The 16,100-nt window shown below is 39.6% G+C and overlaps 1 protein-coding gene across 1 annotated transcript in view; it reads left to right on the top strand.

Moving 5' to 3' along the window:
• Window positions 1-16,100, top strand: part of LOC149166576 (uncharacterized) — a 407,323-nt gene that overhangs the window by 271,919 nt on the left and 119,304 nt on the right. The window contains exons 4-8 of the mRNA XM_089431366.1: window positions 8,645-8,697; window positions 8,793-8,857; window positions 9,122-9,173; window positions 9,309-9,379; window positions 9,589-9,655. Of these exons, the coding sequence (XP_089287492.1) occupies window positions 8,645-8,697; window positions 8,793-8,857; window positions 9,122-9,173; window positions 9,309-9,379; window positions 9,589-9,655 (308 nt within the window). The remainder of the gene's footprint in view (window positions 1-8,644; window positions 8,698-8,792; window positions 8,858-9,121; window positions 9,174-9,308; window positions 9,380-9,588; window positions 9,656-16,100) is intronic.

Below are 16,100 nucleotides of genomic sequence, written 5' to 3'. Positions count from 1 at the left end.
GTCCTGATAATCCTAGAAATAAGAACAAGAAAAGAGAGAGAGAACAAGCGACAGTTGCTGATGAAGCTCCACCTAAGAAGAACAAAGCTGAGGAATTCAAAGTCAAAGACTTATATTATTAAGTCTTTCTCTTGCATATCCTTCTATTCGTAGATTACTATTGTAAGTTTTATAAAGTTTTCTCTTATCTTTTTGATCTAATATATTTTGTTAGAAATTCTTGAATTGTTTTGATAAGTTTTAGGTATCCCTCAGAAAGATTGAATTAAGAAGGAGCCTCCACCATTTTACCAAAGATAAGTACCCTGTTTGTTGTTTCCTCTTCCATGTTTGATTTCATCCATACATCTAGATGTATTGTATACTCATAATCCTTTCTTTGAATTCTCCTTGATAGGAAATCTTGCAAGAATACACAAGGATTGTAGAGGAAACTTCAAAGAAAGACTTGTATCATGAAAGTAAGCTTGTTAAAGAAACTCTACAATGTTTGTTAAAGAACAACTCAAGGTATGCTTGGTTTGATTTATTGCAGATCTTCTTCATATAAGAAGGTATGATTATTTCATTTGAAATTTTTTGTTTGCTTTATGTTACTAACTCTCATGTTTAGGGTTTTGAGCCATTAAAATTCTTGCTTAAAGTGATTAATCTTTAGATTAAATCAACCTTGTTATATTCTCTATCTTTTGTCTACTTTAGTAAAACCCTAACCTTTAGGGTTCACAACAAAAACCTAGCCTTTTGGTGCTTAGGGTATGTTAATGATGAAACCCTAGTTTTCTTAGGGATTGTTGATAAAGTTTAGAACTCATGATGGAATCCTTCTCTATTGATGATTAGGGTTTATTGATGTTATAGAACCCTAGCCTTTTTAGGGTTTGTTATTAATATCTAGATTATATAATGAAATCCTAAATTTTTGGATAAAACCTCTGTTATAGTCAATGTAGATCTTTGGAATGAAAGCCTAGGTGTATGTTCTTTTGCACGATCGAAACCCTAGCTTGGTCAAAAGTGTTGTATATCTAATTTTAAAGTATGATGCTTTTGTCTAGATAAAGACTCTAGTGAGAGATTGATATAAGTTTCTAGGGAATAATAATGAAATCCTAGATATGAATTGCTTGAATGCTAAATTGATTGTTGATATCCTTGGTTTAGTTTTATTAATGAATTCTAGGGTTTGTAATAAAATCCTAGTAGAGTTTGAGATGAGATTCTAGGGCATAATATTGAAAACCCTTGTGTAAAATACTATGATTAGATTTTTAACTTGATTTTGTTGCTGATATCGAAGACTTTAAGTCTCGATGGTGAAATCTAGGGCTTGTGACAAACCCTAGAAAATTGTTGAAGTATGAATGGATATAACTCGTATTAACGATGGATCTAACTTGATTTATTATCTAAAGATTGATTGTTTTGATGCTTCCATTGTAATGACATAATTTTTGATATAGTTGACTTCATGCTTCTATATATTCGTATTTGGTTGTACTTGCTATTGAAGATTTGCAGGTACATAATCTTGAAGATGTTGAAAATGTTCATAATTAAAATGACTTGATAATAATGATAAACATGATGGATGAAGGCTGCTATAAGAATGATGATAACATTGAAGATCGATAGATAACCTTCTTGCCATAGGAAAGAATGATGTTCCTAAAGAAATGAGTTTTGAAAGGTTGAAGTTTTTCTGATGTTATGATAAAGAACCTATAAAAATGAAGCTATTGATCTCCCTAAGTCGAGGGAGAGCTTGGATGAAAGAAAGAGTATATCTCCCCGGTTAAGAGGGAGGGTATATTATGAAAACTATAGTGAATACCTTGAAGTAAGAATGAGATCAAAGAATGAATAAAAACACTACAAATGGATAACCTTGATTCATGAAGTTGCAAACAAAGACTTCATTGTGTTGAGAAGTGTTGAAGCTTAGTTTGGTGCTGTTGAAGAAAGAAGAAAGTCTCTGATGAGATGTGTTTGGATAATACGATGATGATATAAGCAAGCATCAGAATGATTAAGGACCCCGAAGGTTTGTAAAACACACACACACACATATATATTTGAAAGGTTGTTACTAATTGGGGTTGTGTTTGTGCAGGATCTCTCCATAAGAAAGTTGAACATTTAGAAGCATGCTTTGGATTGGTGGATATATTTGATTTAGTTGATAGGGAGAGATGAAGCACCCAAGGGCAGCAAGATGCTTTGTAGGACATCTGACCGAACTGTGATGATGTGTAGATCCCAAAGTAGGAAGGGTATCGTTGGTCTTGTGGAGCTCCGACCTTGGATATGATACCTAGATCCCTGGGTTGGTGTTAGAGCAGAAGCTTGATGGTACCTATAGAGGTTGAAGCTTGGAACACAGCTTAGTCCCACTTGGTTAGATACCCTTGTCAGGTATCTAATCTGTAGCACTACGCGTGTTGTAACTCTTAATAGAAATGTATCATTTTGAGTTCTTCCATGTGCGTATTATGAATACCTCCCTAGTTAAGAGGGAGTGTTGAAGAATGTAACTAGTGTCGCTCTTCATAATTATATTTGAGTCATGATGTAATGTATTTGTCAAAAGAAAGAAAAAGGAGATTTTATTATGAAAGAAAAATTATTTATAAGCATGGGTTTCATGCTTTATTATTTTTATTTTAGGTCAAAGCCTCAACTTTAGGCTTCTAGGGTTTATGTCTTGAGTCATAGTCCTTGTCATCATGTAATTGACCCTTCTTGGGCTTTATGTATCAAGAAAGAAATTTATTTTTGATGTAAATTGAGTCATTTAGGCCTCCTCCACCAAGTCAGCCTCAAAGAAGACGAGTCAACCTCATAGGGAGCCAGAAACCACTATATATAGGCAACAAATCGACCTCATTTGGAGCACAAGACAGACAAGTTCGATCTGCAGTTGCAGGAGAAGAAAAAGAGAGCGAAGTACCTAGAAGGAGGAGGAATTCTTAGTGAAGAAGAAGGAGACCTTTGTCAAGCAAAAAGGAAGCCAAAATTCTCTCTCTATTGCCACACGTGCAGAGTTTCTGGGTTGTTGGAAGGCCAAAATTTTTAGAATTGCAGGGGTGGGCCGAAAATCTGGGATCTGGAGGGCCAAAATTCCGTGTCACTGTTGCGTTGAAGCTGTTTGACTTGAGGAAGACTATTGAAGTTTGGTAATCATCCTGGAAGGTTGACTTGGTGGAGTGAGGAAGGTCTTTTGCTTTGGTCTAAGGTCTTGGTTTTTCTCAATTTGATCTGAATTTATTAATGGAAGTTGTTTGTTTAGGTTTTCCCTTGCATAGGGGGTTTCAGCCTTGGCTAAGTGCCTAATTTTGGTGTCACTTATCTTCATGGTCTTGATTAGATGATTACTTGATGAGAAGAAGATAAAGAAGAACATAAAGAAAGCTAGTAAGAATATGAGAATAACACAAGTAATTGTCCACATAAGAAAATCTTTATGCGTTTCTGATTTTTAACATAATACATTTCTATTGATAAGCAGGTTGCTGATGTTTTGATAAAGCCATTATCCTAGATGAAGTTTGTTTGCTTATGAGAGAAGCTTGGACTGATTGAAAATCCCTCTCTTGTAGAGAGGAAGCATTGACTGTATAACATTATGAGTCTTCCTTGGGCTTGGCTGAGAAACCATTGTTTATGGTTAGGAAGATTGTTTTGGTGACTCATGGGTCATTGAGTTTGATCGAGATTTCTTATGGTTGGGGAGGTTGGTTTTAAGGCTTGGAGTGATCCCTTATGTCATTGTGTTTCACTAAGAGACCATTATTTTTGGTCGTGGACACTGATCTTGAGTATTCTCCCTTGGGTCATTGCATTTGACTAAGAGGCTATATGGTCGGGGAGATTGATCCTTTTGACATCGAGATCAGGATTCCTCCCTTGGGTCGTGGTCCGAGAGACTGTATAGTCAGGGAGTTTCATATTGAGATAGGGATTCCTCCCTTAGTTCATTGAGCTTGACCAAGAGACCCTTATTTATGGTCGGGGAGATGGGCTCCATGTACTCTCTTAGGTCATTGGGTTTGACTGGGAGACCATTGGTATGGTCAGAGAGTTTGATCTTGATTACTCCCTTGAGTCATTGTGTTTGATTGAGAGACCAGTAGGCTGGTTGGGGAGATTGATGTTGAGTTCTCTCTCTTGGGTCATTGGTTTTGACTGAGAGACCAGTGGGATGGTCAGAGAGATTGACTTTGATTACTCTCTTGGGTCATTGTGATTGACTGAGAAACCATTTCATATGGTTGGAGAGTTTGGCCTCATGAACAACGTTGATTGATGAACTTGATGCTATGAACCTTTCCTTATGATGAGACTTGTACATCTGATTTTGTGATCTCTCCCTTAGGTCATTATCGAGAGACCAGTGGGTTGGTCAGGGAGATTGATCTTGAGAGAGAATGAAAAGTACCTCCCTTGCTAAGTGGGAGTGTTGGAAATTGGTAGCTTCGGTTGGTATTTTCATCATTAAAATCAAAAGAGAAAAAATAAATTTATATTTACCCCACAAGTGTTCAAGTCGGCCCATCCAAGATCAAGTCGGTCTGCTCCAAGAGACACACCTATTCGCATGGGTGAACTACTATAAATAGAGCCTATTCGCTCTCCTCCAAGACACAAAAATTTGGATCTCATATTTGAGGAAGACAACTCACTGATCTGAGGCAAGAAGGAGGCAAGTAGTTCACTGATTTGAGGCATGAAAGCTCGCAGGTCTAAGGCATACTCTCCGTGGAACAATGTGCAAGTATGAGCCATACTCTCTATGGAAGAGTGTGTAGGTCTCAGGCATACTCTCTATTGAACTGTGCACAAGACTGAGGCATACTTTCTTTGGAACAGTGTGCAAGTATGAGGCATACTCTCTATGGAACAACGCGCAAGACTGAGGCATACTCTCTGTGGGACAATGCGTAGGTCTGAGGCATACTATTTGCGGAACAATGCATAGGACTAAGGCATATTCTCTGTGGAATAGTGCGCAGGACTAAGGCATACTCTCTATGGAACATGGCGCAGGTTTGAGGCATACACTCTGTGGAATAGTGCCCAGGACCGAGGCATACTCTCTATGGAACAGTCTGCAGGTCTGAGGCATACTCTCTATGGAACAGTGTGCAGGATTGAGGCATACTCTCTATGGAACAATGCATAGGTCTAAGGCATACTCTTTATGGAACAATGTGCAAGACTGAGGCATACTCTCTGTGGAACAATGCGCAAGACTAAGGCATACTCCTTGTGGAACAGTGCAGACTTGAGGCACATTATCTTTCTGAATATTGCGAGTTCTGAGGCTAAGGAGGAGGCTTAAGTTCGACCCTCTTAGAGACCTGTGGCAAACCTATTTATGAACATAATTGAAGGGATCATTGTATTGGATATTGGAGGGTTGGCTTGGCACTTGTGGGAGGTCATCTTGCTGGTCAGTATTTGCCTATGTAATCTTGTCAAAGATATGCTATTTTGATGTACAAATTGGATTGAATTGGACATTCTCTCATAAGGAAAGGTTGTTGGGTTTTTCCCCTTGGAGTGGGGTTTTCCCAAGGTAATTTCTGGTGTCTCTTGTTTATTGTCTTACTGTGATCTTTACTGCTCTATGGATCTTAATGTTAATGGTTGAAATTTTCATGTATAACTGCTTAATGATTGGAATGTTCTAAAAGAAGTCAAATTGTATCATTGGAAGTAGTTATCAATTTGAAAATTTCTCTAGTTCTGAAAATCAACATATTGTGGGTAGTTGACAAGAGAAGGGTCATTCTTCTGATATCCTCTCATCATTGATCTTCCCTTGACTCCGTTGCACTTAAATATTGTTACTGATCTTCACATCCATCCATCACCAATATTTTCTTTTCTCGTAAGCTCAACTTGATCACTTGGGTTTCTTGTGATATCACCTTGCTCCTTATTGTTTAACTGTAGTAATTCTCGAGGCAGACCTTCATTGAGCTAGAGGAGAGATGGTTTAAAGTGGTAGAGGTAGGTCGTTGAGGTGATAGTTGGTGACCTATCGAGGTTCCACTTGGATTGTATGGTGTGGGTTAGAGCTTTTACCATTCTAAAATATAGGTTGAGCAGTAATAGGACATATTATATACTGAGCACCTTTTGATAATTATTAACAATACTCCACTGGAACGTATCCCCAATGTTGGGTGGCACGTGCCCCATGTTTCCCATGCTCTCAGGATCGGGGGATGGTTGGGAAATGTTTCCCTAATTTGGGGGTCACATTTCCCCAAAAGGGCTGCTTGTGGGCATCCCCCCTCAAAAAGGGTTGGGTGTCTTTATGAGTGGGGAAGCTTGATATTCAACCTTAGGGCCTTGCTAATTCTATGTAGTTGATGGTAATGTTATATTCTTGAAGTAAAAGTATCTTTCGTTTTTCATCCTTTTAATTAAATATTTATCGTTGACATTAATTGTTTCGGGATGTTTGAGAGGGGTTCCACTTGTAACCTCATTAGATAATATGGGGAAAGTAGAATTCTAGATCCCACTCAAAATCCAACAGACTTAATGGTTTTAAGGATTTCAAGATTGGGGGGGGGGGGTTGCAACATTTCCATTGGATTATATCATGTATGAGGGTATGGAACTAGCATTAATCAAGAGCACCAAGCCCTCGATGTACGTCATTGTTGGTGGCATTGATTGTTGAACTCCTCTATCATCACCCTATTAAAAATGTACCCATCAATAAACAAAATCTTGATTTGACATGTTAAGCTTTTTCTATCTTATTTTAATGCTTAGAGGGTGATATTGATGGTGAGGATTGCAATATAGGAAATGATTTTGATGATATGCATGTATTTGTTGTAGCATGATCTTTTTTGAATAACAGAGGTCAACTAGAGTCTCTTTGTTGATATATTTTTGGTTCAAAGGTGGATTGCACTCGGTGCTATTTTGGTTATATGCACACTTGCTATATATATGAGAAACTTTGCATATTTGTGTCTAATGGTTTGGATTCATATGGATGCACGTGAATATTTATATATTTTCTTCAAAATTTGACTATTTATCTATTTTTTGATCGATTGGTTTTTTGGTCTAGTTTTGTTCTGGCTCTTAGATTTGGGGTCCATAGGTTCGATGACTGGTCTAGTTCTGATAACATTGGTTCATTTTTGGTTTTAACATCTTAACTCTAGATACTGATGACCTTAGATCAAGTCTTTGGCTCATCATTGTTTACTATTTGTGAGTTTGAGTAATTTCATTTTACAATTCTAGTCTTCTGACTTTATTATCTACCGTTTTCTTAGTACTAATCTGATTCCACAAGAATGAATGATGAATTAAATCAATGCAGATTCTAGAATAATGAATGATGAATTTAAATCAATGTATATGTTATTTTACTGTTTCTATTTCATTGAATCATTTATGATGTATGGATCAACGTATTTCATTGTTGAATTTGAATTTGAATCATATTTATATATATGTATCTACTCCAATGCCCCTCTGCGCCCCCCCCTGGAATTTTGATGCCCCTCTGCCCCCCCCCCCCCCCCCCCCCCCCCCCCGCCCCGAATTTCCCTAAAATTTGGGGTTGCTCCCACACTCTCCCTTTGTGTATCTCCCCTTTCCTGCATTCCCCCATGTCAGAAACTTGGTGGAACATTGATTATTAATGCCCTAATTCTATTATTATAGATGTAATTATGAATAATATTATTTTATATGTTACAAACAACTCCTAAGCAAAGAGTTTTGATCTTGGGTGAAATTAGAGGTTGATTAAATTTAGGTTAATTTCGATTCATGTTGAGGATATGTTTAGCATAAATTTATCCAAATGTGGGTGCGTAGTATTGGTCACTGCATCATGAGTGAGTTGCACGAACGAAAATAGTGTAATTTGTGCTTTGCTAGTTGCACAAAAGGAAATGGTGTAATTTGTGCACTGCTAAGAACAATCCCATGGGCCTTAGAGGCAGACAAAGCTATTCTAAGTGATGCACTATTACTTTGGTCATGTAATCCAGCTTTGCGAGCCATTTGTGCATGATGCATGTTGGTCTTGCTAAACCTTGTTGGTCCCCCTTTTGTACTAGCAAGGTTGCATGAGCCGCAATAGAACAATGTGAAACACAATGGCGTAATTGGACAACTCTGTTGAAGTAAGCACTGAATTCCGATAGTCATGAAAGATCATCTTCCAACAACCTTGACTCTTTTCCTTCTCCCATTTCTGCACATTATTTTACCATGTGGAAAATGAACAGATAGTAGGAGAAAATGAATCTTGCCATTGTATATGTGTTGCTGTTATCTTGGTTGCTTCAAGTTGTTCATATGTGGTACATTATCTCTGCGAATAAAATTTAGAGTTGATTTTTTGCCAAAACGATTGCAATATTGTCTATTTGGGTTTATTTGAATTGTTATGTTTATTAGTTGCACCATAATATTAAGGTTGTGCATGGTGAAATGGAATGCTCTGTGGTTTGTGTTGTGTTTTCGCATTCAGTAAGCATACTCACATTTGGATCATTTTTTTATGTTTATTGAGTGGTTTCTACTTTCTTGACATATGTCACTTATGTTTTATAGCATGCAATATGCTGATAGTACTTTTTTTTGTGTGGGCAAGCAGGATTTGGTCATTTTGTGGATGAACAAGGGATGTTAGTGAAAAAGCCCCAGGTTAGAAACATTTTACTTGATCAATGTGATCAAAGCATTCCATCTCCTGTTTTCTAATGTTTGTTACATGACTGAAGTCTTGATATTGAATGCAGTTATTGTATGCCAAAATAGGTAACCATGTGGAGTTAGGTGCCAATGTGTGCATTGACAGGGGCAGGTAGATTGCCCTTTATCTTTTAATTCCAGAAACACTACTGATGATTAACTTTCTATTGATCACATTGCTTCATAGTTCATAGCACTCTTTAATGTTTGTTAATAGCTTGTGTGAATGCTTCTGAATGGTTGTAGGCATCCTTATTATTGTCTGCAGTGAAATTACTTGTATATTGTTGTGGTAAAGGTATTATTGATATGGTCATGGAAGTAAAAGTGATCTTATAAAGGAAATATGGACTATCTAATATCTCACTGGTTTCAGCTGGCGAGATACAGAGATTGGTGATCACACAAAGATCGATAATCTGGTTCAGGTAGTTCATTTTTTAAATGTATGGATTCTAGGGATTGTTTATATTTGTGACCAATCTTTACTGTCCATTGGGTAGGATGGATGGTCAAAATGCTTCCTTCCTAACATTCTAAATGGGAACTCACTAAATTTACAGATTGGGCACAATGTGGTTATTGGACGTTGTTGCATGCTTTGTGGTCAAGTTGGCGTTGCAGGGTCTGTGACGTATGTGACATGTATTTGATCCCTTCTACTTTGTTTTGCAATTTTCAGTTATCTGTAACAACTGTTAGGGATTTTATGGCTTTTGAGAATCATCAAAATTGGGGATACCTGTTGCATATATATTAATATACCATCATTTAATGTTTGTTTTTCAGAACATTGTAGTGTACAATCTTATGAAGTTCCATTTTTGACGTTGCAAATTGCAGAATGGGTGATTATGTAGTCTTGGGAGGAAATTCAGGAGTTACAGATCATGTCTCTATTGTTTCAAAGGTAGTGATTTATCCTAGCATATAGCATTCCTCAGTTGTTTTAATTCGAAATTTTGTTTTTGAGAATGCCTCCCTTCGTTTCATATTTTATTCAAATTGAATATACCAACATATAAAAGTTGCACTTTTATTGGATTGGAAAGCCAGTTTGTTATCAGACGAACTAGAAGAGTTCTAATACTGAGTAATAGCTAAGGTTCTTCGCTTTCTTGACACTGGACAGGAACAATACAGATATTTACTTCTACATTATTAAATTATTCATTTACACCATCGAATGGTTTCTATTTTGTTAAGGATTGATAAAAGCAATGGTTTTCTAGTAGTCTTTTTTTTGGACGGAATTCTTCTTGTTACCGCTCAAACAATGGAGTGATAGCCCACTGTCACCTCAGCTAAGGCTCCCTACTCTTTACGGACTTTCACCGATTGGAAGAGACCCGGTATATGAGGAATCGCAAGATGAATGGTGTGAAAATTCAATAACTGATTTACTTTTCCTACTTATTCCACCATAAGTTATTCATGAAATCACTTCAATAAACATTAAAATAAATATTGCGGCAGATATCACACCATAATACAAAAACAAACATATGCACAAGAATCAACACTTTGACACAAATATTTTGGACTAATGTCCCCGAAAAAACCCAATGTGGGAAAACTGGTGCAGCAAGGGAGGATTTTATTATTTAGTGATTTTCTAACAACAGAGTGCCAAACTAGCTTATCCACAGATAGACAAATTCTCCAGCACTTCTTCTGAACCCAGCATCAGCCTTGCTGACCTCTGCGTGGCCTGAAACCCTCTGCGTCAACCTGTTGAGACTCTGCGCAGGTTATGGGCCCTCCACGCTTCCGCTGCGTGGATGACGCATGCCCTGCTAGCTCTTTGCAGTATCTGCTGCCTTTGTGTGGCTCCCTCTGGCCCTGTGTCTGCCTTTTTCTGCCTCTGCACTGATCTCCCGTCTCTCTGTTCCATACTTGCTGCCTCCTGATTGCTCACCAGACCACTGGTTCAATTTCTCAGCTAACCTCGCTCCAAAAATTGAACTCACTGGTCTCCCTCAGTATATTCTCCAAGTGACCCTCAAGCCTCCTCTTATACTTGTCTTGTTGACAAATCAACGGTCGAGATTAAGTCCCTAATCAACGGTTAAGATTAGATCTGGCTTGATCCATGACTTTTGGACCATGCTAACATAGTTTCATATTAATTCACATTAATATTTTATTTTCCCTAAGTTTAGACTTAGGGATTATATTAAAAATATTAATTATTTTAATATCTCCCAAACTGTTTAGAATCTGCCCAAACCCTTTCTGGGTATTGGAGATCTCATGTGCCTTAGCCTCTCCACCATGTTTCGTGGCTAGAGCACATCCGATGCTACCCCAAATCAACACTCCCTCTTAGCGAGCACTGTGCTCTGGCAATACTCGTCGCTGAGCATCACCCTGATCATCCGGCATCGGTTCCTGTGCTGATGCTAAGCCTTCCTGCCCAACATCTTCTGCACTGCTGCCGATGGCTTTGCCACTGCTACTGCCACTGCTGCATCTGTACGACAACTCTCTCTGCATCTGTGCTACTGCTGGTCCTTTCTCCCAACACTACATCTGTACTACAACTCCCTTTTCATTCGTCGTGCTAACACACTCATTTCTACTTCTGAAAGCGGTTCTTTACCATCTCTATCTTTTCCCCGAAGTAGTCAAATTTTGACTTTCCAAGGGCCTTTGTGAGGATATCTGCCACCTGTTCTCCTATAGGAGTGTTGCTCAACTATACAGCTCCTTGTTGGACATAGTCTCTCACAAAGTGACACCGGATATCAATATGCTTCGACCTATCATGAAAATCTGGATTCTCAGAGAGTTTGATGCAACTCTGATTATCGCACATGATCCTGGTCGCCTCCATATTTCTTCTGAATAGGTTCACCAACAGTTTTCTAAGCCATATGGCCTCACACGGAGCTGTGCTTGCTGCCATATATTTTGCCTCAGATGAGCTTAGAGCTACAGACTTCTGTTTCCTACTGCACCAGGAGGTCATTCCTGATCCAATGTTGAAACAGTACCTAGAGGTACTTTTCCGATCCACAAAACTTCCTGCCCAATCTGCATCAGTAAATCCACTCAACCTGATATCCTTCCCCTTGGTGTATAAGAGCCCATAATCAACTGTTCCCTGTAAATACCTGAGAATGTGTTTGGCTGCTGTCCAATGTGCCCTCTTTGGTTCCACCATGAACTGACTGAGGGTGTTAACAACATAGCAAATATCTGGCCTGGTATTGACTAGATACATCAGGGACCCTATGAGCTGCTAGTATAGGGTGGGATCGACATCCTTGTCTTCTGATGCATCAATCTTCTTCCAGTTGGTGATCATTGGCGTAGCCATAGGTCTACAGTCTCCCATCCTGAATCTTTTCAGGATTTTTGTAGCATACCTCCCTTGCCCAAGGAAGATTTCTCCTTTCTACTGCCAAACTTCCAACCCTAGGAAGTAGTGCATTCGTCCTAGATCCTTCATATCGAACTCTGTGGCTAGATTCTTCTTGCAGTCCTTAATGAGTCTGGATGATCCTGTCAGAAAGAGATCATCCACATGTAATACTAAGATAAGCGACTCGTTCTCTACGACCGTATAGTAGAGATTTAGATCCACGTCACTCTTGACAAACCCCATTTTCTGCAAGTAGCCATCTATTCGACCATACCATGCTCTTGGTGCTTGCTTCAACCCATACAAGGCTTTCTTCAGTCTGCATACATGAGACTTCTTCTCATGAGTTTCAAAGTCCTCTGGTTGTTCATTGTATACCTCTTCTTCTATTACCCCGTTCAAAAATGCCGTCTTGACATCCATCTGATGGATCTCCCATCCCCTCTGGGCTGCAAGAGATATCACGGTCCTCATAGATGTATACCTGGCTACCGAGGTGAAGGTTTCCTCATAGTCTATGCCTTCCTTTTGAGCATACCCCTTAGCCACAAACCTGTTCTTGTATTTCTCAACACTGCCGTCCGCAGCATATTTGATCTTGTAGATCCATCTCGAACCTACCATAGATCTGTCTTGAGGTCTTGACACTACCTCCCATACATCGTTCACCATTATGGAGTTGTACTCGTCTACCATCGCATCTAGCTAGACCTGATGTTGAGCTGCCTCCTTGAAGCTGGCAGGCGCTCCATCTTGAGCTACTAATGCCTGATATCTGTCTGGATGTTTTCCCTCCCTCTTACTGTTCCTTGGTTCACCAATGAAGTTCTCTGCATCACACAAAATCTGATGAAGTTCCCTGCTAGTTCTTCCTCTGCTAGCAGGTGCTTCTGTTCGCTCCTCCTCCTCATCCTGAGAATCTTCCTGACCTGAGGAAGAATTCTTCACTTCTGTTGGTTGAAGAGGCATGACCAATGGATCCTCTTTTGACTACTCCTCGGAAGGCATTTCGTGAGATCTTCTGAAAGCTCTGTCCTCCATGAACTTTACATCTCGTCGTACTACTACCTTCCTGCTCCCTGGAAGATACTTTTTGTATGCCTTAGTGTTCTCGCTATATCCCACTAGATATCCCTTTTCCGCAGTCTGATCCAGTTTCTTCCTCTTTTCTTTGGGTATGCGGAATATGCTAAACTCCCAAATATCCTGAAATGACTGACTTCAGGCGTCTTCCCAGTGAAGACATTCTCTGGAGTAACCTTGCCCAATGTTCGATGAGGAGTCCTGTCCTGAACATAGACAACTGTGTTGCATGCTTCCACCCACAGGAATTTTGGCATACCCTGATCATACAACATGGCCCTAACTGCTTCTACAATAGTCATGTTCTTTCTTTCTGCTACCCCATTCTGCTATGGATTGTAGGGAGCTGTCCACTCTCTTCTGATGCCCTTCTTAGCGCAATAATCAGTGAAGTCCTTATCGACATACTCTCCACCATTATTTGAGCGCAAAACTTTTATTTTCTTCCCAGTGAGATTCTCCACGAGAGCCTTGAATTCCTTGAATCGACAGAAAACCTCATCCTTGGTTTTCAAAAAATAAAAACAAGTTTTCCTCGAGTGGTCATCAATGAAGGTAAAGAAATACTCGGCATCACTGAGAGCTTTGACGGACATAGGTCTGTAGATATCTGAGTGTATCAATCCTAGTACACTCTTGGCCCTGTGTTTGCTCCTAGGAAATGCCGCCTTGGCATACTTTCCTAGAGCGCATCCCCTGCATACATCATCTCATTCCGTACTCAGATCTGGAACTCCTGTTACAGTGCTCCTGAGAATTCTCAGAGCTCCACGGTGCAAGTGACCCATCCTTCTGTGCCATAGTTCATTCAAGTCCTTGTCCCCATGACTGCCTATTAGTGCCATTGGTGATTCTAGTTGTAATCTATACAACCGATTAGTTTTGATCCCGATCTACACTTTATTTTTCCAGCTCGGGTGTTTGACGTATACCTTTTCCTTGATGAAGTAGGCGTCATAGCCCTTGCCTTGTAATTGTGACACGGAAAGTAAGTTCATCCCCAATCCTGTTACATGCAGCACATTTGTGGCACGGAACCGTTCTCCCTATTTTGTTTGAAAAACTATGGTACCCTTCCCTATTGGAGTACACTTTCCCTTGTTCCCCATGGTGATCTGAAAGTTCATCTTCTCTTCTTGATATTCTGAGAAACACTCCTTGATTCCCGTCATATGCCACGAGGCTCCACTGTCTATATACCATACTTCTGATGATGCATCACTAGTCATGCACACCACTTCTTCTTCTAGCCTGAAAGCCAACATAGAGAAATCGAAATTTCTTTCTCTTGTGCAATCTTCTAAAAATCTACGTGAGTCCCTTGAGGTGGATGCCTCTGCATCGTGGTCTCAACCCATAACTGGTTTTCCCTTTCTGTCTCTGATTACTTCCTCTGATACCATGTGAAAATTCTACCATTGCAGTAACTGATTTACTTTTCCTACTTATTCCACCATAAGTTGTTCATGAAATCACTTCAATAAACATTAAAATAAATACTGTTGCAGATATCGCACTGTAATACAGAAACAAACATATGCACAAGAATAAACACATTGACACAGAGATTTTGGACTAATGTCCCCGCAAAAACCCAATGTAGGAAAACTGGTGCAACAAGGGAGGATTTTATCATTCAGCAATTTTCTAGTACAATAGGGTGCCAAACTGGCTTAAACACAGATAGACAAATTCTCCAGCACTTCTTCTGAACCTAGCGTCTGCCCTGCTGACCTCTGCGTGGCCTGAAACCCTCCATGTCAGCCTATTGAGACTCTGCACAGGTTATGGGCCCACCACGCTTCTGCTGCGCAGATGATGCAGGTCCTGCTAGCTTTGCGCAGTCTCTGCTGCCTTTGCGTGGCTCCCTTTGGCCCTACATCTGCCTTTTTCTACCTCTGACCTGATCTCCCGTCTCTCTGTTGCGTACTTGCTGCCTCCTGACTGTTCACCAGACCATTGGTTCAATTTCTCAGCTAACCCCGCTCCAGAAATTGAACTCATTGGTCTTCCTCAGTATATTCTCCAAGTGACTCTCAAGCCTCCTCTTATACTTTTCTTGTTGACAAATCAACGGCCGAGATTAAGTCCCTAATCAACGGCTAAGATTAGATCTGGCTTGATCCATGACTTTTGGACCATTCTAACACAGTTTCATATTAATTCACATTAACATTTTATTTTCCCTAAGTTTAGACTTAGTGATTACATTAAAAATATTAATTATTTTAATATCTCCCAAACTGTTTAAAATCTGCCCAAACACTTTCTCGGTATTGGAGATTTCATGTGCCTTAGCCTCTCCACCAAGTTTCGTGGCTAGAGCAGATCCGATGCTACCCCAAATCAACAAATGAATCAATGGAAAGATGATGAGTGTTTCCTAAGGCCTATTCACGAGAGAGACTTAGTTAGATGGGTTGCTTGCTTTAGAAGCAAGGTGATAGGTTCTCTAGGAAGGGCTAAGAGAATTCTCGAGGCTCGGGTTTGGGAATATATCTTGCAAAGATGATTCCTAGGCCTGGAAATCCTTATGGAGAATTGGTCTTTGTGTGATCTTTGTGGAATTGGCATCAATAGGTTGTGGGACCACACAGGACCAAGCAAACCCAAAATTAGGTCAAGAGTATGGAATTGATCACCCAATGACGAGCTTGACCTAATTAGGGAGGAGAAGAGGATCAAAGGACAAATTTTCTTTGAGGTTTGAATTCAATGATCCTAATGAGGACACTAGCTAAGGGAAACCTAGGGCAAGAAATGGTCCTTGAGCTATGGCTTGCTATATCTCGAGATCCCACCGTCGGTTTTGCTTCAAATTTGGAGGGCCTCTAGAGAAAACCTCAATTTAGTTGTTTCTAAAAATCGATGTGTTTGGATGGCTAGAACGTGAGATAAGTGATTC

The sequence above is a fragment of the Pinus tabuliformis genome, chromosome 5_1, assembly GCF_031772625.1.
Source record: "Pinus tabuliformis cultivar Carrire ecotype Pingquan chromosome 5_1, CPIR1, whole genome shotgun sequence".
NCBI classification, from domain to species: domain Eukaryota; kingdom Viridiplantae; phylum Streptophyta; class Pinopsida; order Pinales; family Pinaceae; genus Pinus; species Pinus tabuliformis.
The sequence above is the reverse complement of the archived record's forward strand: the minus strand, read 5'-3'. Positions and strand labels throughout refer to the sequence as shown.